Source organism: Pleurodeles waltl, chromosome 6, assembly GCF_031143425.1.
Source record: "Pleurodeles waltl isolate 20211129_DDA chromosome 6, aPleWal1.hap1.20221129, whole genome shotgun sequence".
NCBI lineage: Eukaryota > Metazoa > Chordata > Amphibia > Caudata > Salamandridae > Pleurodeles > Pleurodeles waltl.
Genome location: NC_090445.1, coordinates 1255424846 through 1255452368, shown reverse-complemented (window position 1 = coordinate 1255452368; position 27523 = coordinate 1255424846). Strand labels below are relative to the sequence as shown.

Below are 27523 nucleotides of genomic sequence, written 5' to 3'. Positions count from 1 at the left end.
CAGATATGCAGGACAAACAAAAAAAACTGAGACATTTGGAAGTCTGATTGACTGGAAAGTATTCTGGAAACTAAAAAATAACATCAACAGCTAGTAAAACGGTAGTGGTGAGTGCCATAGTAAGAAAAGTGATAAAAAAGGTTGCCAGAACAATGCATGCCTTTACAATACGGTCGGAACCACAACTGCGTTGTTTCAACGCATGCCTTTACAACAAATTCCATTGTAAAAGCATGCCTAGTAAAGGCATGTATGGAAATGCATGTGAAACAGCATGCATGCCTGTCATGCAACTCCCCCGCCTGCCCTGAGTCCCAAAACTACCCCCACACCTAATAACTAAACTAATAACTCCCCACCCGCCATGAGCCCTAAAGAAAACCTATCCATACCCCCACCCTATAAACTAAAGTACCCCAAACCCCCACTCGCCCTGAACTCAATAAAAGTAAACTACCCTGACACCCCCACCCACCCTGAGCCCTAAAAAAACTATCCCAACACCCCACCCCTAAGAAGTAAACTACCCTGACCCACCACCCACACTGAGCCCTAAAAAAAACTACCCCACCCGCCACCACTAAAAACGAAACTACCCCGTTACTCCCCACCCACCTTAAGCCCTAAAACCTTCTCCCCCTAATAAGTAAAGTACCCCGACCCCTCCACCCACCCTAAGCCCCCAAAAAAGCTCCCAACCCCCCACATCTGCCCCTAAAAACTAAATGACCCCGAATGAGCCCTAAAAACAAATACCCCAAACCCCCCACCCCTGCCCCTAAAAACTAGGGTACCCCGACACCCCGCACCCACCCTAGCCCTAAATCCAACCCACCACTAAAAACTACCCACCAACCCTGACCCAACCCCACTTTCTTCACGTTATTCTCTCCTGATCCTTCCTTCTCTTCTCTCCTCCCTCCTCCCACCCTTCCTTAATCCTTCCCCCACCCCTTTAAAAATAAACTACTCCTCCCCCAGCCCCACTAACCTCACCGCGTCCTCCGAGGCCTCTCCCGAACAACGCATGGCTTTTTCTGTGCCTTAATCACACATATGCATAGTTCAGCACATGCGTGGTTAGGGCACAGGAAAAGCATGTGTTGTTCAGGCAAGTGTGGTTACGCTTGCATGGGAAACGTCCACGTCCTTAAGGACGCATTGTTAAGGACGTTACCCAAAAAATTAAAAGTGGTGGAATCTGACAGAACCATCATTGCAAATATTTGGTGACCAGGTGCAAGATCAATAGGTAATCCTGGCTAGGTATAGAGAGTAAAGTTGAACTCCATATAGCGCCTGTTTCATACAAGTTGGAAGAGAATGACTGTGAGCACTATTGTGCCTGTCATTTCTTCTTTGTATTACAAAGCTTATGCTGCATAATTCTTCTCGACTTTTACCTAAAATAACCATAGACATTCACAAAAAAAAGGTTGAGGAAGTTCCGGGCTATTTCTTTCATTCCAACCTTAACCTTGTTTGAATGTGTGCAGACACATTCACAGCTTGCTCACTGCTTTCAAGATCTGGTATAATTCCATCATTGTCCACACAAGTTTCTCTGCCCTGCAGACCATGACATACTAAGTTGTTTTTAAAAAGAATTCCAGTTCCAGACACTGATTTCTACTTCGTCTTAAATACCTTTGCTTAAAATCCAAAACCTGCTGTACCTTTGCTGCCAACCACTCTTAAGGCCAGATGTACAAAGCCATTTAGCATTACTTAACAGTCCAAATCGCTCTTTCGGGCAGTTAGGAAATGCTAAATGGGCTTTTGAGATGTACAAAGCCCTTTAGGGAATCACTAATTGGAATTTCTACTCAGTAGAAATCACAATTTGCATCCTCTAAATTGAAAATTGCCAATAGGGATTACCTATTTGCGATTCCTATTCTGTTGTACAAAGCATTTCCTAAATGTGAATTGGCATTTAGGAAATGCAGTTACTATCGACTCCAAGTCAATGGTAATCATAGGCAATTTAATAAAGCACTAAAAAAGCTAAAGTGCAATACAGCACACACACCCCTAGGGCATATGTGTGTTCTACAGGTGTAGCACTATTTTTGGCGTGCATCGCAGGGGGCCTTTTGCCCATAGCCATCCTTGGGTTCGCATTTCCAAAATAGCGATTTCATAATACAAAATCACTGTTTCGGAAATGCAAAACCAACCCATTGTAACAAATGGCATGGGATTTCTTTATTGCGATTTCCTTATAGCAGTTCCTAATTTGTAGGATTCGCTATTCGGAAATTGGTATTTTGATACATATCATTTTGCATTCCCTAAGTAGCGATTTCTATGGAGTCGCTATTTAGAAAATGCAAAATTGCATCTCTGTACATCTGGCCCTAAATCACATTGAAGCAAATCAACTTAGATGAGGATTGATTCAGATGATTGCATTAATATGGCTGTTTCAAGACCAGCAGTGAAGCTGTCCACCCCTTCGAAAAATGAACTCATCAGTGCTTCTTTGTGGTCTATTCCATTACTGGTACTTTTTAATTCTAGCCTTCAGGCAGCTCTAGCTGTATTTTGTGGAAGTCCTATTAAAATAGAGAGGGTTCTGGGTCAGAGCCTTCTTCATGATTGAATGGCTTTCTTGCCAATCTCAGGACCTCGCTCCTTAGTTAATCTATTTCCTCCCAGTTGTCTCTGTCCCGCCTTTGACACATAGATTCTTTACAGTCCTTTGGGTTGGCTCACTGGTATCCTTCCACTCCTGACATCAGGAAACCATTTTTTCATTTTCTCTTTAGCACTCCTTGAGAGTGCATGGAAATTCCTGACTGCCCTCCCTATTCCTTTTTTCCGAATGGTTTTCTTCTAACCTTCATTCATCTATTGTTCTCAGACCCTCTACTTGTGGCTTTATTTTTTTTTCTTCTTTTTATGTTTACATTCTTGGTGAGAGTCAGGCAGCTGCACACTGCTGGTGGGTCACTCACCCTCCACTCCCGTCGCTAAATGGCTCCCCCTTCCCACTTTTTTATTTTGTATTGGCCGGGCATCTGCACACTGTCGCTGGGCTACTGGCTTTTTGTCACTCCCTCGCCTTCTCAAGTTTTTTCTTCATTTTTTTTTGTCTGCAAGGACCTGTTAGATGCAATATACCACCGGTCCACTCGCTCCTTTATTTTACACTCCAGAACTTGTTTTAAAAATAGCTATCAGCAACTTTCAAATGGTATATTAAACTTACGAGGGGAAAAGACAAAATGCAGCGTATCATGACATGTTTGTACATGTCATGACATCTCAACGCATGTGCTTGCTCCCGCAGTCATTTGGAAATCCTATTACTTTCTTCCTCACTTATTTTTCTCTTCCCATATAGCAAATTGAAGCACCATGAGATTTTTTGAGGGGCGTCATAAAACAACTGAAATTAATAAATAAATGGTTTCACTGACAAGTGAACGTCTTGACTCCGCTGGTAAGAGAAAATTCACTTGGTGCACCTGGTTACGTGCCTCTCTCCCGGTTGCTTGGGGTTCGATCAGGTGGTGTGCATAACCTGCCTGGCCCCTTTAGTGGAAAGCTGCTTCTTGTCCATCTGTGTGCCTGGCTATTGTGAGGCATGTGGTCAGAGGACGTGCATTATGAGTTAGGCACTCTGGAATGAGCCGCAAACTGATAAAGGCATACAATTGAAGTATTTTTAAACATATCTGTGTTGTCATATCATGAATAAAGTGATTGTGACAGTGGTGCACCCTATCATTATGCTAGAGGATTCACTGGTGGCCCTACAAATGAAAACAGTTGCCAATTTACAAATATTCTCTACAAGTATTTTTTACTTTTAAACCTCAGCATTTAAAAAAAAAAAAATTTAAAAGTGGAAATTGGGGGCCTGATTTACAGCTTGACTGATGGGTACTCCATCCCAAACTGGACAGATATCCTGTTCGCACTATTACTAGTGCATTATGATTGTAATGTATTGATGTAAGAAACAGAAACTTTCATTATTGCCCTACCATGTGTAGCAGCCTCCCCATCCTCGGTACCTGCTGAAGATTACACCACACACGGAGCTTTAAATTGCACACCTTTATTCTTCTACATGTACCTGGGAACTCCAACATTCTAAACCAAGCTTTCATTACATTCTATTCTAGCGATTATGTCACACTGCTAAGGAGTCCCTTTGGAGCCAAACGGGTTTCGTCCTAAAACGTATAAGATATCACATCTCCCCCTCGTTAAATGAAAAATGAAATTTTCACAAAATCAATGCACATACACACATATATATGAAGAAACATGTACAGTAATATCTCCTTGATCAACCTTCTTGGTGCTTTCATCATTTGACCCGATATTGTTACTGGAAGCTGTGAGCTGTCAACTTCAGTGTCCAGGATTGCTAAGGATGATGAAGGAGTAGCAGCAGTCACTGCGTTTTGAAGACCGATGATTCACAGGGCTGAAGTGAAAAGAGTCTCTAGTAACAGACTTCCCAGGCTGCTAGGCAGTCACCATCTGTCCTTTGGTTGGCACTACTTAGAATGGTTCAGCATCATATGGAGCATCATATTTTCTTTTGCACAGCTGTCAGGCGATCACCCAATCACTTGTTTTTTAAATTGAATGTCTTTTGCATGTCACCTCTTGTCAGCACAAGCTGTTTTTTTCTGCTTGTTAACCAAGTCCCTTGCATGAATCATGTTCTCACTATGGTCTTGTTTGGTGGCCAATTAAGGTAACTTGGTTGTCACTACTCTCCCAAACATCATGGTTGCATGACTTTTGCCTGTGGTCAAGTGAGGTGTTGAATGATTAGCTCGTAGAGAAGAATTATAATTGTTTTCAAGAGTAGCATGCTGTACTGCATTCTTTAGCATACTCATAAAACACTCAACAAGTCCATTGGTCTGCAGCCACAAATGTCTGCTTTTTTGATGCTTTATGTTCCGATGCTCCAGGAATTCTTTAATTGATCTACTGTTCATGGGGGGCCATTATCAGACTTCACACTGGCTGGAATGCCCCATATCGCAAAGATGCCATAAAGATTTTAATTGACTTATTCATGAGTTGTAGTTGAGATATCTTCAACTAAGGGAAACCTTGAGTATTCATCAACAATCAACAGCAGGTGATGTCCATTGTCCAGTGGACCAAAGAAGTTGATGGCTATTCTCTCCCATGCATGTTTAGGGAGTTCTGACATGTTCAGAATATGTTGAGTAACACTGGAAGAAAAGCAGTTGCATATGACAGGCCTTGAGTTCTTTTTCAACTCTTTCAACTTAGTACAGAAACCAAACTCAGTCTTAGAGAGCTTTTTTTGTGGCAATGATACCACAATATCCTTTGTGAGCCACTTCAATTACTTTCTCCTATAGACTCTCCGAAATCAAGATTCTCGGCCCTTGTAGTATGACTCTTTCTTGAATTATCCACAATTCAATCTTGACATTTTAGTGTGTTTGATATTCACCATTATTGCTGAGAGGTCAGGTGTGTCAGTTCCACAAATGATGTGTAGATATCTCCTTTAACTTCAGCATGTCACTATCATGTCTCATGGCAGTGACAATCTGGGCTAATGAAATAGCAGCTGCTGTATTTGACTTGATGATGAAATTAATGTAGGCTTCAGTAAGCTTGGATGGAGTACTGTGACCTTGCATCGGCACTTTCAAAAATTATTCAGCAAGATTTTGATCTTTTTCTGGACAATGAATGATCAAATTTCTTGCAATCCGAGCCCTCATCGTTCAATGCGAGGAGGCATCTTGGATTTTGGATTGCCAAAGATGGTCAGTAGAGCTTGATGATCCGTTACCAGCGTGAAAGGCTTTCAGTTCAGGAATATATGGAAACGTTCACAAGCCCATACTGTACCCAAACTTTCTTTCTCAGGTTATAAGTAAGCATGTTCTGTTTGGGACAAACTTCTACTAGCATAGTCGAAAAAATGCAGTCGAGCATTTGGGTGTCCACTATGCTGTGCAAGGATAGAGCCTAACCCAACCGGGCTGGCATCAAAACCAACCTCTGTATGAACCTTGGGATTAAAGTATGACATTTCAGTAGCATTTTTAATGGCGTGTTTAATTCTCTTTAAACTTTTCTCACATTCTTGTGACCATTGAGAGGAAACATTTTTCTTTGTCAATTCTCATAATGGAGAACTAACAGTGGCAAAGACTTGAACTTATCTTGAACAAGTAACTAGCCATGCCAAGAAAGTAATGTACCATTGAAACTTCTTGTCGGGGATCAGCATTTGACAGAGTTTGTACTTTTGCAGGGTAAAGTGTCATACAGCCCCCCAGAAATGATGTGGCCAAAGAATTTTAGTTTTGTCTTGATGAAACTCACATTTGTCTGCATTCAAAGTCAATCCTGCATCACTGAGTAAACAACATACTTGTGTGAGAACTCTATTGTGCTCCTTCTGTGTATCTCCAAAAATTAATGTCATTGCTATAACTGAACACATTCATAACAGGTTATATGATATGCGGAATGCCATCTAAAAAATGTTCTGCAGCCAATGACACACCAAATCTAATTATTTTTTATTAAAACAAACCAACATGTGTAGTAAGGGTTGTGCTGTACCTGCAACTTTCTTCAAGTTCCAACCTGTGATAACCTTTATTTAAATCTAGGTGAGAAAAGACCTTTGCACCATTCAATTGCATTATCATGTCTGCAATATGTGGACATGAGTATTGTTCTAGTCCAATTGCCTTGTTTGCCTGATGCATGTCAACACAGATGCATACAGCTCCTTCACTGTCCTTTTTGGGCACTACTACAATGGGAGAAATCCATGGTATTGGAAAAGTGGAACTCTCAATAATGCCGTGTTTAATAGTGATTCAAGTTCTTTTTCAACAGCTTCTTGTAAATGAAAAGTAATTTGTCAGTGCCTCTGAGGAACAGGACTGACATCTTCATTAATATGGAGTTTTACTTTCATGCTCGTAAGCTTACCTAATTCATGAAACAATGAAGGGAATCGACTTACTATTTTGTTATGAGCATTCATGCTCTAGTTCACAGAAATTAGTCCCATATCAGTAGCCATACTGAAGCTGAGTAAATAGGCACTTGACACTGTACCTTGAAACACATGGATCAGTGCTTGTACCTTTGTATTCTTTTGTTTCACTGTTGCTACAAATAAACCTTGCCTTATTTAAAGGCACTGATACAGCCCTTGTACACTTTGGTCTTTGATGGCATAAGCTGCGGTAATGGAGACAATTTGTTGTATTTCCCTTTAGACATTATGTTTAACAATGTACCTCTGTCGATATTGAAAGGTATTGAACAACCGTTTATTTTCAATGTAATTTTGGACAGTGTTTGTATGATTTTGCTGCTTTGGCATGTCGACTTTTCTTTGACTAACATTTTTTTCACATGCATCAAGTCCAACATGCGCACTTTTCTGAGGTAAACATCGACATGGCACAGTCACTTTCTTCACTTTCACTTTATATTGAAACAGAAGAACTGTTTGATGATGAGTTAGATGATGATCAACTTCGTTTAGTATCAATTTGCCTCAACTGCTGTTGCTACTTAGCCTTGGTGGCGCAAATGGAATGTTGCTTCTGGATTGTTCTGGTACCACTGTGTCTTTGTGCTGTGATGCACTTACTTTTTCCTTCGCTCTACACAATGTCACAAAATGTTTCTATTTCCCACAGCCTATACATATCTGTCCAATGGCGGGGCAAGTCCCTTTGTGTGTAATCAAAAATCCACATTTAAAAGATAACTTCCTTTTATATGTGGACATCACTCTGTGTCCTTCAGTCTTTTGTTTCGGCTTACTTATCACACTCATGACTGATTCTCTCTAGGAACCTCTGGCCTTCATGTCAGCAGCTTGTTTATCAGCAATCTCCTCAACCCTGGCAGTCATCAACACTCGTTCCAGACTAAGACTTTTTCTAACCATTTATCATCTGGATACATCTGACAAGCATCCATCAATAACTCTAAGACACATAGCTTCTTTGTTATTAAATATATTGAGCTTACGATGTTTGGTGAGTGCATCGAGTCTTTCCACAAACTCATCAATGGTTTCACCAACTCTTAGACATTTCTTGACTGAAAATGTATTGTTCCTAATTAATGTTTGGTGCTTTTAATCTGATGGTACGTGACTTTTTTGTCAGTTCTTTCCATTTTTTACGAATTCTTTTACACCATCCATCACAAGCTATGGTTGGTGTAAAAGAAGTAGCAAAACATTATATACTTGATAATCTTTCTGTTATAATCTCTTCAAGTACATCAATGACATACTCCAATGTCTCTATCCAAGCAATTCATCTATCACAATATTTTCATTTTCCGCAGTATCAAAAGGTGGGGGTGGTTTCAAGAAGGTGGCATCCTTGTAACGTAGTGTGGAACTTACTGAAGTTTAGAGTAGCATGCTCTCTGGCACTGTTTGATGATCATTTTTATGCAAACTTTCTCTGAAGTCCTTTGACTTGTGGGCTTCAGGTTCGTCCTTGACATTAATTGAAACTGTGTCTTTTCTCTTAGCTGTCAAGTTTTACAAATCTAATTGTTGTTTTCAACTCTTTGCTCTTTGAAGACCTATGAAGTTGTTCTGAGCCCCACTCTGCAGCCTGGTAGGCAACTGCTTTGGGTATAGCAGCTCTGTAAGCACAACCCTGAGCACTTCTCCTTGAGTCACTTTGTTGAATGATGTGGCACAATGACTCCCTCTAGCGGGCTCAGTTAGTAATTTAGTTACTCTTTTCTACATGTCAGTTTGCATTTTATGACACCTGGTTGATCTCTACTCTACCTGCAGTGCTTCTGTTTGCAACTTTCTTTGGCTAGTTATAATTATCTTTGATTGTGCTTTGTAAGCCAGGTTGTATACGCCGTCAGAGTTAACGCTCTGTACTCTATATAACATTATTTGCGTGGCAGCGTGGTACCATTTATTATGACTTTGGCTGTAAACAATAGGTAGACTTTTCAGTGAAGCTTTCCTTATTTTAAAATGCTTCACACTGGCTGAAGTTGAGCCTTAACTCCACATATGCCAACCGTCGACTCGGCATTTCAACGAAGGCACACATTGCATGCACAGGCAGTTTGCCTGGACCATGGAAAACTCGATTTCTACCCTTCTTCAGGTTACTTATTCGCTATCTCGTCTCCAGTTGTAGCGTCCTCACAGGCCTTTGTAACCGCAAATTTTTATGCACACACAGAGCTGTAAATCACACGTAATCCAACATTCTAAACCAAGCTTTCATTACATTTTATTCTAGCGATTACGTCACATTGCTACAGAGTCCGAACGGATGATTCCACCCTAAAACTTGCAAGACACCACACCTTTTATGTCAAAATGCATGCCTATTTCATTTTGCATCCATTTATGTACGTTTCCCTATTTTTCACTTTCAAATTATTATAATTGTTTAACTTAAAAGTTATTAGAATGAAAGTCAACTTCGCTGATTCCTCGCCATGTTTTTTATTTAGTGCCAATTCTGGTTACCCTCTCTGATTTAACACAGAACTATTTATGCCAAGGGGTGTACATTTTTTAACACTGCATGCACCATGTATTGGACAATCTGTCGGTGAAAGGCTTTTTATTCATTGATCCTTTGTCACTTCCAAAATCATTTAGTATTCCTTTCTTCCGTGGTTCTTTGAAATTATTCTCTTTAACTCGTCATTTGCCAACTACATCTTGCAAATATTTTATGATATGATGAACAAAAAGGTGACCTTCCACCCTATCATCTGACCAATTTAAATTCAATTTCTTTTTGTTCTAACTCTACTCTGAGCAAAGTTTGGCTTACTGACATGAACAGCAACTTCCAGCAATTAGCGCTACTTTTCACCAAGCACTTGAAGTTGTTGCAATAAATGTGACCATTCAATAGGCGTGCAATAGCTCAAATGATATTACCAGCCATCAGCTGTGCATCATTTCACAGGATTAATTGGCTGCCTATTTACCTCTTGTATTTAACAAGATTCTGTACCTTTCACATTCAACTTCTCAGCAACTAAGATGGAGGAGGCAGGCCTGACCAGAGCCATGGTGTAGTGCTCCACATGTTGCTATACTGCCTAGAGGTTTGCAATTCTAAAGGATTCAGTGATGGAAGAGTGAGAGCATAAACGGGTGAAGAGAGTTAAAAAAGAAGGGAACAGAGAGAAGCACAGAACTGTAGTTATACGTAAGAACCTCCAAGTCCATCCAAATGCAGGTCACTTGATATCCCAAAGTTATTTTGCTGCTGATGGTCCACCCACGGCTAAAAATGCAGCAAGTGTGGCCAAAATCCTCGACTGATTCCGTCGACTGCTTCTCGCTTTTATGAAATGTTCTAGTATCTATAGGTTTTCTAAAATGCACAAATGCTGGTATTATACCAAAAGTTCTAAATGTATAGCTCAGGGCCATATCAGCACATAAATTATTAGTTATTACACTTTTGTATTTAATTTCCTGCATATCCCCAGACACTATCTAATAAGACGATCTGTGTAGTCTCACAGACAATAATCGGTATACTATTTTAGTTCTGTATAGAATGTATGATAGCCTATTTATAAACACACTACAACAAGACTACCTAAAACAGTGATTTCGCTAGACTAAATTGTCAATGCACTAATATCAAAAAGCCCCATTAAAAATGACATCAAGTACATCTTAGAGTTTCATCAGAATGGAAAAATCTTGAATTCGTGACATTGGCAGTTAGTGATCCCCTTCTAATCTTGAAGTCGATCATAAAAAATAAAAATAAAAGCACGAGTCACAAGCATACTGAATGATAGACAAACATTTGCAGTTCTCTCCTCTTAGAAACCAAAGCCTACAGGCCAATAGGCATTTATTTCTCAGTTTCACTGAGTAAAGTGGCGATGCTGGGTAAGAGGAAGCAGGCTGAGGATAAACGGGGAGTGGACGGTTTTGGAGTTCTTCAAATGCAGTAATGTATCTCCAGCCTTCTTTGGCAACTGACTGATCTAACGAAGCCCAATCTACTCCATTACGAGTGGGCACCATATTTTTGAATGGTATATGCCATGCAGGCCATGACAGAGCTGTCAACCACCTAATCTGCAACAGGCTGTGATATGGACCATTCAAAAAACAATGTCAAATTCAAAGTCCTACTTGTGAAGACATAAGGCAAGGAGTAACTTCTTGTTAGGGTGGGGACATTCCTCCAAGCCACTGTTTAACTACTGACTGACTCACAAATTATAATAATTATTTAGTGGAATCCTTCAGTGGCAAAACGAAAACTCTTTTCACTTGTTGACAAATAATTGACAGAAGTCTTTCATATGGCTTTGAAGCATTCTATCACATTTGGATTATCGTAACAGTTGCAATTGAGTTCTACCTATTTAGTACACCTGGATTATTTGCTTTTTGGATCACCAAGTTTTGGACTTACCGTTGGTAAGTCTCAGTCCCGTGTGTCATACCCATGGTAATCACATGGTAAATGGACTGCATGAGTTTATCGCCAGTGTCCGCTTTTTAAGAGAAGGCCATTGCTACGCAGCATGGTTAAGGGCACTTGGCTGGATACACATGAACACATGTGAACATGCTTGTGTGAGCTGCGTGTGAGAGACTACTGTTGTCGCAGCCCGGTAACTGTCCACAGGTAGCTGGCACAATGGGGACTCTGCAGGATTAGATATTTAACTGGGATAGGCCTTATAATGTTAGTGTATACTAATAGGGAAAGTCAGTTTGATTCATTGTATTGTCTTTAGTGGCACTTTAATATACACATAGGGAGGGAACTAGTTTAGAGTGCTGTTTTGTTTCCCTTTGGCCCACAGAGACCATTGACACCTCGAACTGGGGTGTAACCTGTGCGGACAAATAAATTCTGTAATTTCCAAAGTGATATCTGTAAACGTTCTGGATCATCCTGAATTGTTAATAATCATCTGTCTCAGTATCAGAGCCTGGGCATTTTGCCATCCTGCTGTGCCAGGTTAATTACATATCTCTCTAGCAGCAGGAACAAAGGCCGTCCCACACAAATGTAGTAATTAACAGTACTTCACCCAGCTCCTGAGAAGGAAAGGGGTGGGGTACAATGATTGCATCCATTCATTAGCTGTCACACTGTACCAAGGATGGGACTGCCCGAGCCCACTGAACAAAGGAAAAAGCCCATACAACTGGAGCCAACTCAGGATGGGGCTCTCTTTGAACTTTTGAAGTGAAAGACCCTGGCAGTGATGTCAGAGAGGGGCAGAGCTGAGACCTGAGCAGCAGATATGACCAGTGACTCCTGAATGACCCCATTTTGACCTGACCTAGCACGCTGTACAGGAGGTTGGGATAGGGGTGGAGAGGTGATGTGGCACCCTAGGTTTGTCCAGGGGTGCCTGACTTTTGGAACCTTTCTCTTCCCATTAAAAACTCTTGCACAAGGGGGAGATATTCTCTTACCTGGCAATTTCTCTGCAGTTGGCAGCTAGATCGTGGGACTGTCCATGGAGAAGTTGAAGAAGGAACCCCCTGATGGCCAGAAAGGACTAAGGACCTTGCCCAGTTGACCCAGGACCAGTGGGTCTCCCCAAGAGACAGTAAGACTGGCCCCCTTAAGCCTCCTGAGGACTAGTAGGGGGAAAGTCCTGGCCTTTTCTGCGTAGAAACCCAGGCCCGGAGAAATGCTGATGCATGGAGTAGGAGAATCAGCTGCATGAGGACTGCACCACTTTCGAGGTGAGAGGGTCTTCTGCAACTGCCCCTGGTGATTAGAGTGCACCACCAGTAGTAAAATTAGCCCACGATCATTGAAATCAGCCCAAAGGGCCCCAAGTTGTGGCATTTTCAAGTTTGGTGACATTTGACTTTTTTGGCAACGCAGCACGTGGGACTCTGCTGCCATTTCTAAATCTGCCCCAAGGGTGGGTCAGGGCGTGGGGGTCTTGCACAATTTATTTATTTAATCCACAAATTCACTTTTCCCCATCCTCATCTCCCTAGGAACTGACGCCACAGTACTGAAGGAGCTTCGTTGCCACCCCAATAATGGTGACCTTTCCCTTGCTCCCTGCCACAGTCTCTGTGGGGAGCTCACAGCCACCTCAGGAGCTAGCACCAGGAGAACAAAGGTCCGGCTCCAGTGGCCGAACACGGAAATTCTGGCTGCTCAGGAGCCAGCAGGTCAACGAGGGGTGGGTTCCCTGAGCTGTCTCCAAACAAATTGAGGCATGTGGGTGCCTGCGTTGGATGGGGCACCCCCAAAAAGATTTTAAAAATCAAAAAGAAAACCTATGCAGCTCTCCCTGGCTCAGCTGGAGAGGCAGTATGATAATATTCAATGCTCCTGGAGAAGAACCCAAAAATGCCCTAAGGGGCTTTGTTGTTTATGTAATTTGTGGCATGAGATGACCCCCAAAATGGGTAGTTGGCACCATCAACTTTACAAACACGGCCTGAGGGGCTGTTGGAGTGCAGCAGCTCCCCCCAAGGAATTTTAATCAAAGCACTGACCCTAAGTTTGTGTGGTCTATGAACCCATTAACACTCCAAGATTTTCCTAATGTTTTCAAGCCCTCCCAAGACTGGAGCGTTAGCCAATATCCTACAGTAGCCTTCTATGGTAGTCATAGTATTTGGTTATCTGTGGAAGTCTGAACTGTTCTTTAATGCAAAATAGTGCAACATTTTCTGATGGATACTTCTAACAGAATATTTCTCTCCTTTAGAATATCCCCAGGTGCCTTACTGGGTCTGAAAGATTTGAATTTCATGGCTCCTGTGTGGCGATAGGTTGCGCTGGGCATCTCTATGTTGACTTCACACCTCCCCTGCACATTGACCTCTTGACTCTGTCTGAGCCCTCAGGAAAAAAGCCCAACAATTATCAGAGGATCCAGTGTGCATATCTTTACTTTGGGACTTTTTTTAGATGGAAAAGAGACAATCACCAGAATTGGGAGGAGGAAGGGCAGTGAGGAATCTGTGGTTAGCTAGACTACCCACCAGAAGAGCGTGACTGAAGGTAAGTAACTTGTTCTACTTATGGGTACTTCTAACCACATATCCTTCACTTTAGAATACATAACACATACATAATCCCAAGTGGTGGTACTGTGGTATGGCATGGATCAAGGAAGTCTTGCAGGACTGTATAGGTGAAGTGCCTTTCCCATCAGACCTGTCTGTAAAGACAATAGCGCTTCTTGAATGTGTGCATGGATGCCCACATCACAAATTGCAGATATCAAGAGCAGGTGCTCCACATGCAGTGGTACCAGCCTTGCAACTGGTAGAATGAGCTCCCAGAATGAGGTTGCTTCTTGGCCAGGTCACAGCCGATCTTAATGCAGCCTACTATCCAACTTGAATGAGCATTTTTCTGCACCTCCTTCTCTTTCTTTGCCCCAGAGAACTCCACAAAGAGCTGATCATCCACCTCTTTGGTGCAACCATTATAAAAGCTTAAGGCTCTCTTGGTGTCCAGCCAATGAAGACTCTCCTCTTTCAAGAAGTGAGGCAGAGCAAAGAAAGTTGGGAAAGTGATGGATTGTTAAATGTGAAAGAAGGTCGTGAACTTTGGCAAAAAGGTAGGCCTGGTCCTCGACACCACTTTATCCGGAAAAAAGGTGGTGTATGGTGGATGCTTATATAACAAGCTGAAGTTATCACTACCAGGAATACAGTCTTCAGAGTTTGGAGGAATAGTAGGCAGCTGTGCAGTGGTTCAAAGGGAGCACACACAAGGGAAGTGAGGACCAAATTGAGATCCTGCTGCAGCATCATGAAGGGTTTAGAAGAAAACGTGTCAAATTTTTAGGAAACCCCAAGATTGCAAGTGATTTAAATGAGAGGTGGTTTTGCAAATGCAAAAAGGGTGAAAGGGCTGACAAATAACCTTTAATGATGTTCAAAGTTCTTTCTGGCCATCAATGAAACAAGCAACAAGACATTTGCAGTTTGGCCTAATTGGTTCATAGTTTGGGTGCCACACCAGGCCACAAACGTGTCTCAGCACCTGGTGTAACAGGTTGTGTAGAGGAATGCAAGGCAGAAGGGATGACATCCACAACTTTGGAAAGAAGTTTGAATGCAGTCAACCGCTGCTGCTAAATCTCCATTCAAGGAGGGGGAGAAGATTGCCCATTTCTTATTGAGATTTGGTGGTCACTTCATGAGTTCCTCAGACCATAATCACAGGTTGCAATTGAATAATTGTAAAATATTTTTAGAGTCATGCAAGAGCTATTTACAGACATTTCCTAAATATTGTCCTAATTGTTTTGACATTATGCTATTAGAATGTGTGCGTTTTAGTAATCTTTTTAGTAATCGTTTTAGAAACAACATTTCCAACCACCTGCTGTGGCCCTTAAAAGCTGTCTATTCTGCATAATCTCATTCAGTCCAATCATTAGTCAAGTAGAATTGTCTAAGTACATACTATTAATCCCTTTTAAGTCAACTGTACCAGACACAGCAAGGTGTCTGATTGCTAAATACCTATTATCAGTTTACCAAGAACCTAGAGTGGGCTTAAAGCTTAAAACCCATTCATTGCTTTCCATTGGTTACCATTGCTTGTCACTCTCATTTGCTTGCTTACTATTCAATAGCTTGCCTTGATCACCTTGTGTGTGTCTTTCCCCTGGATCATAGCCTCTATTTTCCTTCAGTGCCTCTGCATTCCTGCAGTTAACTTTTGGTGGATATTCACATAGACGTAATTGACTTAGTTTTACAAAACATATTGCCACTAATATAATTTGCAAAATATTCCTGATTTATTGTCATGATTTGCACATTTTAAAAGATAGTCATTAAAATAGTAATCTGCTGAGCATTAGCTACAAACTAAAGTACTTAAGTAGACTTCATGGATTTGTCTCACCAGAAAAGAGCAATTGGATCGTCAGAGCAAAATGCTGCTATGTAAATTATTACTAAGGAATATTGTGGGAAGTTACACGCAAAGTCTTTGGTGAGAGAAGAACTTGGGTCTCACAACTGATTCAACAATCATGTATGCTTTTTGCCCTTAACAGGAGCAGACCTCATTGTTATGCTATTAACCTATAGTCCTGTTGTCAAGTATGCTTCAACATCTTATAAGTCCTATTAACAAACAATTTAGACACGCAGGTGTAGACAAGGAGAATGTATTTATGTGTGAAAAAACCCTGCCCCTGAACCTCCTTAACATGGAGGTGTGTGTGGCACTCTTCTGTGCTTATTATATCACACTTATCTAATTCAAGTAGGTGTAAGGTTATAAGTGTAGCAAGAGTGGGAAAAGGTGTCCAAATGTTGGTAGATAACCATACGGATGCAACATTGTGTTTGTTGACAACATTGGTATTACAAATTCATGGGAACAGTAGCGTAACGAAATTTAAGTTTGCAACCAAAAATACTGCTTTGAGCTTGTGTGGAATCTCCAAAGGATTTCGTGGTCGGTGTAAAAACATAGACTTGTGCAGCATTTAACTGCCTACAGTGCAGAGAAATCTTCAGTAGTAAATCCCACTCAAGGGATGGGGAGTGGTAGCTCCAAGCTTAGTTTGCCTTGAAAGTATGCTAACACACAAAACATGTAAATTTGTGGGCATTCTAAAACACCTCTCTGACCCATTTCAACACTGGAAATGGTCAGAGATTTATTCCAGCCAAGGGACTTAGTTCTGGCAATATTTGTGAATAGAAAAAAATACAAAAGTATGGTCAGGGGAAGATGCAAATCTCTGCTATACTTTTAAGAGTTTTTTTGTGACTAGCGTCCATAACGCTTAGAAAGGTGAACAATCTATCAATCGCTTATTTACAGTCACAAGAGTAACCTAGTCACAGAAATACCACTGAGATCCTCATGTTGTGAAGCAGGAGATGCTAGTTCATAGCTGCCATATGTGTTTGACTTTCATGTGCGCAGATGTTTGTAAATGTAGTGACAAGTGAGGTTTCAGTTACAGCAAGGAGGAAGGAAATGTTAGAAAATGTCTATAATTTGCTCTTTCCGTTTCTGCTTGCAGGAGCAACGGTGCTGTTCCTGAATGCCACTGATTTGGACCGGTCCAGGGAATTTGGCCAGGACTCTATTATCTATTCCTTGGATGGTGCGCCGCAGTTTCGCATCAACGCTCGCTCAGGTGCCTAATTCATTTTAAAACTCGTTTCAGTTTCTCCTTTCGCTTTTGCTCTGTTTGCTTCCGGTAACATTAGTAAGACATTAGACAGTGTTTTTTTAATGGCTTCCGGTCTAAAGTCCGATTACCATATAACACATATTGATACAATGAATTGACATATCTTGTAATCCGTTTACCACCCTCAGAGGGGTCTGGAAAAGGGCGTGTGACCCACATGTTTCATAGTATCTAACGTCACCAAATTGTAATAGCATATTTACTGACCCATGTTCAAATACAAGTCTTTACTTATTAAAATCTTTGTTTTCAGGTCTCTTAAACTGGGTGGTTTGTTGGCACGCGGCAAGAATATAACTCTAAAATGCAAAAGGTTGTTACAAAATCCCAGGACAAGATAAAAGTATCCCTGAAAACATGGAGTTCGCCCACTAATCACACTGATGAATGCCAGGACAGGGCACCATGAGCTTTTTTTATCATCATACACAGAGAAATAGTTTTCTTGAAAAATGCACATTTTTTAATTACTGCCCCTCCTCTAAGCCTCCTTTCTCACCTTCATTGTTCAAGTGTTGGAGGTCGCTACTGTTGTGGACCAGTCTTCCATGTGAAGCAATAAATTCCACAGTGAAACGAACAGATCTGCAAAAACAAAGTTTATTTCCATTGAAGATAAAAAGAGCCCGCAACTCGTGCTGCTGTAATCCTCAGGACCTTGTGTCAACTGATTTCTCAGAGGACAAGGACACCACGATTCAGTTCAAAACACTTTCATAGTTAAACATTACACATGCCACATTGAACATAATAAATACATGAGGCACCTTTTTTGAACATAAATAAAATGACATCAAAACAACTTAACTTGACTATAACCTCGAGCACACTCGGAAACCGAACGCGCTTGGGCACAGAACTAACTAAATACATCATAAAGACTCAAACTACAACACGTACAGAGACGATTCGCCCGATTACAATTTACCACTCTCTGTACTGTTCCTTTTGGCATTTTGTGATTCCTGCTGCACTTCAGAGTAGCTTTTTCTGTAGCTCTCAAATTCATAAATATGTACACTCTCTTTATCTTTACACTGTGCATAAAACGGCCTCCACGAAAGTGTGAACTCACACAGTATCAGATGGAGAGAGAGCACTGTCTGATCCTGAGTAAAAGGCCTTGTCTACCTTTTACTCAGGATCAGACAGTGATGAAGTTCGAAATTTCTTAAATGTTTACAATAAATACATTTGTCACACCTCCTTTTCTGTTCTTCCTCTGGAAGTCTGCCACTTTTTAAAATTTCCAAAGGCATTGTCACTCTTTACCAAATCGCCTAACTAGATACTAAATCTGTTTGATGCCTCCTTTTCTTCCACTCTTCAATTGTCAGCGCCTCTCCACTCTACGCCACCCTATGCCATCAAATCTAATCCACGCCAGTCCACTCTATGCCACCCCACTCTACGTCACTGCACTCAACTCTACCTTATGCCACTCCGCTCCACACAATGCCATTCCGCTCTACACCACACCACTCTACCCTAGTCTGTTCCTCCACACTGCACACAACTCTACTCAATGCCACTCTACTCTATGTCACTCCATACTGGGTCACTCCACTATATGTCACTCCACTTCACTGTACCCCACTCTACTCTACTCCACTCTACACCCATGCACTCTGCGCCACACCAACCCACTCCATGCTACTCTGCAGCTCTCCAATATACTCCATGCACGGCTACTCCATGCCACTCCACTCTACTCTATGCCACATCACTCTGCACAATACTTCTCTACATCACTTCCCTGTATGCCACTCCATTCTACTCTATGCTACTACACTCCATGCCACTCTCTGCCACTCCACTCCTCTCCCTACCACTCTAGTTTACACCATTTCACTTCATTTGACTCGACTCTACATCACTCTGCTCTACACCACTCCATTCTATGCCACTCCACGTCACTCTGCTGTAGCCACTCCACTCTACTCCACATCACTCAACTCTACATTTCTCTACTTCACTCCACCCTACTCTATGCCACTCTACTGTAAGCCACTCCACCCCAATCTATGCCACTCCGCTTCACACACTCTATGCCTCTTCACTCCACTGTATGCCACTCCATGGCACCCCACTCCACGCCACTCCAAACTCCATTCTACTCTATGAAACTCTACTCCATACAATACTAAGGTATGGCACTCCACTTTTTGTCTCTCCACTCTACTCCATGTCACTTCATTCAAATTTACTCTATGCCACTCTGCTCTACACCACTCCACGCCATTCTACTACATGCCAATCTACTCTTCTCCACTTTAGCCTACAGTTTCCCATCTACGTTATGCCACTCCACTCTACACCACTCCACTTTACTTTACCCCTTTCTAGACTATGCCACTCCACTATATGCCACTCCACTGTACACCACTCCACTTAACTCTTCACCAATCCACTCTTTGCCACTGTACTTTACACCACTCCACTCTATTCTATGACACTACACTCAACACTTCTTCACTCTATGCCAATCAACTCTATGTTATGCAACTCCACTCCATGCCACGCCAATCTACACCCCTGCACTTCATTATACACCACTTCACCACCACTCTACTCTATGCCACTCCACTCTACACCACTCCACTGTATTCCACTTCACTCTACACTAGTCTACTCTATGCTATTTCCCTTGACTACGACATTCCACTCTTCGCCACTCCACTTTACTCCACTTCCCTACCCACTCAACTCTATGCTGCTCTTTGCCACTCTACCCCACACCACTCGAATTGATGCCACCCCATGCACTCTATGTAACTCCCCTCTACATCACACTACGCTATGTCACTCCACTCTACACCACCACTTCATGCCACTCTACACCACTCCACTTCCCTATCAACTTCACTCTATGTTACTCTTTGCCACTCTACACCACACCACTCAAATGTATGCCACTCCATGCCACTCCCCTCTACTCTACACCACACTACACTATGGCCCCCAGGGACACGGAAGCACCGCCAACAGGCTGGCGGTGCTTCCAGGGCCATTCTGACCGCGGCGGTAAAGCCGCGGTCAGAAAAGGGGATCCGGCGGTTTCCCGCCGGATTTCCCCTGGCCCGGAGAATCCTCCAGCGCCGCCATGGGGATTCCGACCCCCTTCCCGCCAGCCTGTTTCTGGCAGTTTACACCGCCAGAAACAGGATGGCGGGAACGGGTGTCATGGGGCCCCCTAACAGGGCCCCATAAAGATTTTCACTGTCTGCTTTGCAGACAGTGAAAATCGCGATGGGTGCAACTGCACCCGTCGCACCCCTGCAACTCCGCTGGCTCCATTCGGAGCCGGCTTCATTGTTGCAGGGTCTTTCCTGCTGGGCCGGCGGGCGCCCTTTTGGCGGTCGCCCGCCAGCCCAGCGGGAAAGTCAAAATTACCCCTGTGGTCTTTCGACGGGGTTACTTTGGCGGGCGGCGTCCGCCGCCCGCCAAAGTCAGAATGACCCCCTATGTCACTCCACTCTACCCCACTCCGTACCACTCTACACCAATCCACTTCATTCTAGACACTCCACTCTAGGCAACTCCCCTCCACACAACTTCACTCCATGCCACTCTACTCCACGCCACTCCACTCTTTGACACTCCACTCTATGCCACTCCATTACTATACACCACTCTATGCAACTCTATGGCACTTCTCTCTTCTCCACCCCACTCTACTCCATGCCACTACACATCACTCTATATCACTCCACGTCGCACAATGCTACTCTGTGCTGCACCACTCTATAGCACTCCACTCTATGCCAAGTCTATTCCATGCCACTGCGCTCCACAGTACTATATGCCACTCTACTGTTCCCCACTTCCCGCCACTCTACTCTATGAAACTATGCACCACTAGACTCTACGCCACTTGATGCCTCTCCACTCTAATATATGCCGCTCTAGTCCCTGCACTCCACTTTACACCACTCTATGCCACTCCACTCTATATCACACCACTCTACTGAAGGCCATTCTGCTCCATACTATTCTACACCACTACTCACCACTCTACAGCACACCACTGTATGCAACTCTACGCAACTCCACTCTACTTTCCTCTGCACCACTATCCTCTATGCCACTCTACATCACACCAAACATTTAGCCATGCTGAACCTATTGGCTTTGCCAATGCTTAATGAGTACTAGGACTGCTTTTACATCACCAGACTTTGAAATACTTTGAGAACGCAGGAATGAAAAGGAAGCTGCATCGTTGAGATAAAACTAAACTAAATGTTGCTTTGTAGAAAAAGAGACATGAGGCTGAATTAAGACTGTGCAGCTCTGGTATTCAGCCACCTGAGCATTTAGCAGCACTGGTCTCATACTTTATTGTTTGCCTTTGGGTCCCTGCACCTTTTGTTTGTATGTTTTTTAAACAAACTAAGCACTCATTGTGTTTTCAGTATCCACATCTCAAATCACGCCTGACTCCCATGAGTTTGTCTTCCTTCTATGGTTCACCACTCACCGGAAGACATCTTGCAGTGCAGTATCGAAGGATGAGCCATTGGAATTTGCAAATACATCCAAATATGATGTAGGTCTGTAACATCCATCACGAACTGGGTATTAACTAGTTCATTTCTGGGGTTTTCACCATCAAAAGCTACATAATTTTCCTTAATGCCTATACTTGAACAAACCTATTGGCAAGCCTGCACTGATTAAAGATCCGATCCATGAGCTTTACAATTGTTAGCAGTAGAATGCTTACAGTGTGACATATTCCTATTGTTCACACAGTACAGCATCCAACATCATGGCATTGCTTCAAATGTGGTCAACCATTCACACATTACCATTCACTTCTTAAACGTATTCTATACTTGATTCACCCTGTCTAGAGTGGACATAGATTCAATTCCATCAACATAACAATGAGTAGGCCTCCCATTTGCAACTAGTAACAGTAAGTCCAGTGCTGCATATGGCTATCCACTCATACTGCAGACCTTCATATAGAACATAATGGAGGCAGGGACATAAAGTAGAACCCCATAGGAAATAATGTTAAAATAAAATAATTTCAACTTTTTAACTGTGTATATAGAAAGTCAAGGAGTGCGGAGACCTGTGGAGCAGCAACAGGGATGGCCACTATCGTCAAGGAGTTGGATTTTTTAAGGCTCGACAGGCTTCAAATGTTGTAGCCTCGAGATCAAAGGCCCAAAAACTCAAAGGAAGGAGGCGGAGGCAGGGCAAGCAAGCCAAGTGCTGGGATAAAGACAAATTAAAATCCAAAAAAATCATGGAGAACGATGTAGAGGATGCACTGGTCTCTGACCATAATACATTTGTCTGAAATATCTGTGAATAGGGCAGAGAAGCAGATTTTTGTCTTTGGGATTATCACATTGCCCTGAGAGCTCGCTAAATTACGGCCAGACAAGGGGCGATATTTTTAAGCTAATCTGGAAATTAAAGTTGATGAAATTCCACATGTTTAAAGACAAACAATCAAAAACAGTGACAGCAAGTGTAAATGTTGACCAATAGCGTTTGACTGTGGTGGATTTAACACTTATGAAGGAACTGAGTGATTTGGAGAATGAATGCTTGGTACTGTAGAACCAGTGACTGAGGAACGTATAGCCACTACATGTATGGGAAGAAGCAGAAACACATTTCAAGCCACCCTCTTCATTTCTGCCAGTCACATAACGAGGTGCTGTTGACACATTCAGTGATCTCATAATTAATGTTGTGAAAAAGCAGTATAGAGAATATAACAAATAGAAATGACCAAGGAATACATTTGATTGGGAATATCGAAGGCTAATAAAGCAATTTTAGGCCCATGATGATCTGCTAATAAGAAATTCGGACAAAAGGGGCAATATAGTGCTATGGCCAGTTGAAACGTACAAGAGGCTTATAGGCAGCTTGATAGTGTAGATTGTTATTCTAGATGTGACAGGACTGAAATGGCTACGATTAAGGGGGAATACAAAGCAGATTTCATTGATTGGCAGAATAACTGTTGAATCAAGATGAGTACATGTTTTTACATAATGATCACCCAAGAACTCCTATATTGTAGTTGATTACTAAGGCCCTTAATAATGTAGTTGAGCCTCCAAGTAGCCTCTAAATATATCTATCATTTCCTTCAAGATTATATTAAAACTCTGCCATCATATGTGAAGGACACTGGCGATGTTTTAAAGTTGATTTATGAATATCTCCTTATGTGATTAGATGTGACCACACGATACACATGCATTTACCATATGGAAGGCAAGCAGGTGGTGGGAATTTTTTTTGCAGGGCCCCCTTTAAAGTTATATAAACACACTCAAATGCTATTGTCCATGATAGAACGTTGTTTGCAGTATAACTATTTCAAGTTTGATGGGAAGTTGTTACACCAGCTGCGTAGTACAGCGATGGGCACCTAATTCGCCCCCAGTTCTGCATGTTTGTATATGGGCTGGTGGGAGATTTAGGTATTTCGGACTGACCACAAGCTGTTTGGGACCAACATGTAGTCATGTAGTCAACATTTATTGACGATCTTTTGTCATTTGAAGGGACTCTGAGAAGAATGCTGAGGGCTTTGTGGAAGATATTAAAGCTGTTTGGGACCAAGAAAGCTGTTTGGGACCAGCATGTAGTCAGGATTCATTGATGTTTTTTTTGTAATTTGGAGGCGCTCTAAGAAGAAGGTCTTTGTGGAAGATATTAACATCAATGATTTGAACCTGTATTTCACAAGGCAAGTTAGTGAAACTAACATGTCGTTCTTTGACTAGGAATTTTTCATTGAAAACAAGATTGAGTCAAGGCTTGATAGGAAGGAAACCACAGGTAATACCATCTTGCACACATCTAGTTTCCACCCCAACATGTAAAAGTCAGTATCCCCAATGGGGAGATGCTTTGGGCCAAGTGAAACTGCAGTAACAGCAAAGATGCAATGCAGTGCCTCCCAAAGCATAATGTGAGAAGTCACAGATCCTTTGTTATCAGCCAGGAAATGTTGACATGTGTGCTGGCGCAGCTCTTGAAATTCCTCCTTTTGGACGAGCTAGTGTTTAAGATGCCATCTCGGCACATCACTGCCTCACGACAATGCTACTATTACCATTAATGGGTCAGAGAACTCCCCGGCCATTAGCCCTGTCTCGAAAACCCGATGGCCCTCCCAGCCCTGCATGAAAACATAGTCCAAGCATGAGAAGGAGCAGTGTGCCATCCAGTAAAAGGTGTATCCCCTAGCTCCAGAGTGGTGTGCCCTCCATATATCTATCAGGTTCCAATTATTTGCAGAATTCACGAGGAACATGGGCCCGCAGCTCACACCCACAGTGGTCAAAGAGTGGTCTAGGTTCATATGACACATGCCTTTAAAGACCCTCCGATTAGCCACAGGCCCTCCAGCGAGTCCAATATGAGATCGCCAAACCTGACCAGGAAGTCTGAAGCAAGGGGAGGTGGGGCGTAAAGGTAGATCAGTGAGGGGACAGCCATCAAGAAAGCCCAACACTACTATGTATAGGTCTTAGCTATCCTGTTAGACACTGGAAACTGCAAAGGGAATGCATCCTCTATTCTGGGTGGCTGTGCCTCGAGAGCCACATTGAAATCCTGGGTGGTACAATTGAGTGTAACCCCTGCGGGCCAGAATTGGGCACTTGTTGCAGATAAGATGGGTTTTTTAAACCATATTATGTTTGCATTAAACCAGAGGGCTGCTCCAAGCACCTCCCCCTTAACTTTATATAGCACCCCATTGACGTTACCGGATAGGAGGGTGAGCATAGTTAGGGTCAAATGCCCCTGCCCAGGGATACTTCAAGGATATAGATTAATCATTGGAAAATTGTGTGTATATGTGGTGTCTAAGGACTGTGTGTGCAATGTATACATCCTCACTCACTCTCAGTACCAGACAAAGTGATAAAACCAAAAACAACACCCCAACATCACCCCCAACCCACGACACCCACCTATACTTCGTAAACCAGAATTACCTGTCATGATGCATCTAGGGATTGAAGCCAACCATACTTTCTTGTGAAATGTACCAGCCCTTTCACACAAATTCCCCATCCCAACAAGAACTGTTCCCAACTAAATAAAGGGCAAGGAGGTCCTGGTTAGCAATAGTGAATCCCAACAATATAAAGCACAGTTAGATCACCCACATTATCAACCATAGGAAAGTAATGAAACAGTCAAAGATTCTTGTACTTGATCATCAGTACCAGAGGTCTCGGGTTGGCCAACCGGGTGTGTGGGTGAGTCATTTCCGGAGCGTTTGTGGCCAGGTCCCAGAGACCAGTTTTCTCAAGGCCATGCACCAATCTCTCAGGAGTCCTCCAGCGCCCTACCAGCCTTCCCACCCCCCAACAGTGAAGCGTCCATTTTGCTCCATAGCAGCCTCTCCTCTATCTGGTCCCAAACTGCGTCAGGAGAATCGAAGAGCAATGTTTTCCCCTGGAAGATGACATACAAATGAGCAGGGAAGAGGAGCACGTAAGTGATCTCCATAGCTCTCAGTTTTTGCTTGGCATCTTGAAAGGAGTGGAGTCCTTGTTGCACCTTCAAGATGTAATCTGAAAAAACCATCATGGGGAAGGATTGGCACATGAGTTGACCGACCTTATGTGCTGCCCAGAGGACAGACTCTGTCAGCATAGTTGAGGCATCGTACTATGAATGGTCGAGGAGGGGCACGACAGGAGGTTTTGCCGTCAATGCCGTGTATGCTCGTTTTACCGTGAAGCAGGTCAACCCGTCTTCTTTGGGTACCTAGCTAGATAGCCAGTCTCACATGAATTTTATTGGCATGGGACCCTCCACCCCCACAGGAATGCCCCATACTCAGAGGTTGTTCCTTTGTGACCTCCTTTCAGTATCACAGGCCTGTAGTTGCCCTAGCAGGCGCTTTAGGGTTCTCAATAGTTCTTCATGTGATGTGACCATATCTTCTAATGTCAACACCCTACTCTTGACCTCAGTAACCCTGTGGGTAGTCGTATCTAATCAGGTTGAGATCTACTTTCAGTTGCCCCGTCTCTCCCTCCATAGTAACCTTGAGGTCTTGAATCACATGTAGGATAGAAGACACCTGTGGGTCTCCATCTGAAAGGAAGTCACTTCCCCTCAAGCCCGTCTCACCCGTCGGGCCAGTATGTTTAGGGAATTTATCAATCTTTTGTTCGGAGGCTGCTTTCGCGCATTTATCCTAGACCATGATGAAGTTATAGTGGGGGGGGATGCCAGAGGACACATCATGGTAAAGTGTAGTGAAGGATTACACAACCCTCCATGGCTAAGCATAGCCACAGACTCCCCACCAAATGCCTAGTCTGCGTCACTGGCGCCATGCCACCAACCGTCCACACACCGATTGGGGAACATTCACCCGATGATAGAGGCCTAAAAGAGCAGTGGTGTAAATCGAAGTCCTGGACAGTCCAACCACCAGGGCCGACAGACCCTTATGTCTCTGACCAGCCCTTGGGCAGCCAAGGGAACTCTCTATCACACCAGATTTGTGTGTCTCTCACAGTGGGTGAGGGGGTAATTGCCCAGAAAAGAGTTCTGGGTGACACTGACCATATGTCTTCAGGTTCAGGCAACAGAAGAGCCTCCAAACTGCATTGCACGCGACCGAACTGGTGACTCAGGGCATCTCTCCACAATGTGTAAGTGTATCCCATATGACAGTGACCTGCACACCCTTTATCGTCTCTCAAGTGGGGGGGCCCTGTAACACTCACTAAGGCCAGCAATAATAGTGGTGTGTGTTGGCCTCCAACAGGTCACCCAGCACCTTTCCCCGCAGACACACACTGGAGACCAGCTGTATCTGCAGAAGGAGGGGGCCTCCAGTAGTACTTGTGGCCCCCTTGCTTAACCGCCACACCACCACCAAGCCGAGCCCCTCTGTGATCCTAGGGCTGTCTGGCCCCACGATGTCCCCCTCCTGCTGAGGCCCAGGGATGATAGGCCAGTCTGCTGCTGCGCGGCTGTCCCGTTCTCCCCGGTGGCCAAGGCTCCCAACCTGTACTTGCCTGGGACTGCCTGGGGCCTTAAGCAGGCACACCGCATTACAATCGACACCGCATTACAATCGCCTTTGGTGGTTTGAAATGTTTATTATAATGAACTGCATTGAAAAAGTCTCATCCATCTGATTAGCTACGATGTATCCTCTACAATGCTCCTCAATGTTAAGCAGCACTTTCTCAGTCAACATTTCACTCCACATTTTATCGTTGAAACTGTTTATCATATTAAGCTGTAATAAAAGAGTCTTAGGGGCATATTTTTTCCTTGTTTTGCGCTGAGT

At 43.1% G+C, this 27523-nt stretch overlaps 1 protein-coding gene across 1 annotated transcript in view; it reads left to right on the top strand.

Annotated features, from left to right (window-relative positions):
- LOC138301758 (cadherin-23-like) overlaps nt 1–27523 on the top strand; it is a 1629754-nt gene that overhangs the window by 1280335 nt on the left and 321896 nt on the right. Inside the window, exon 18 of the mRNA XM_069242267.1 lies at nt 17038–17154. Coding sequence (XP_069098368.1) covers nt 17038–17154 — 117 coding nt within the window. The remainder of the gene's footprint in view (nt 1–17037; nt 17155–27523) is intronic.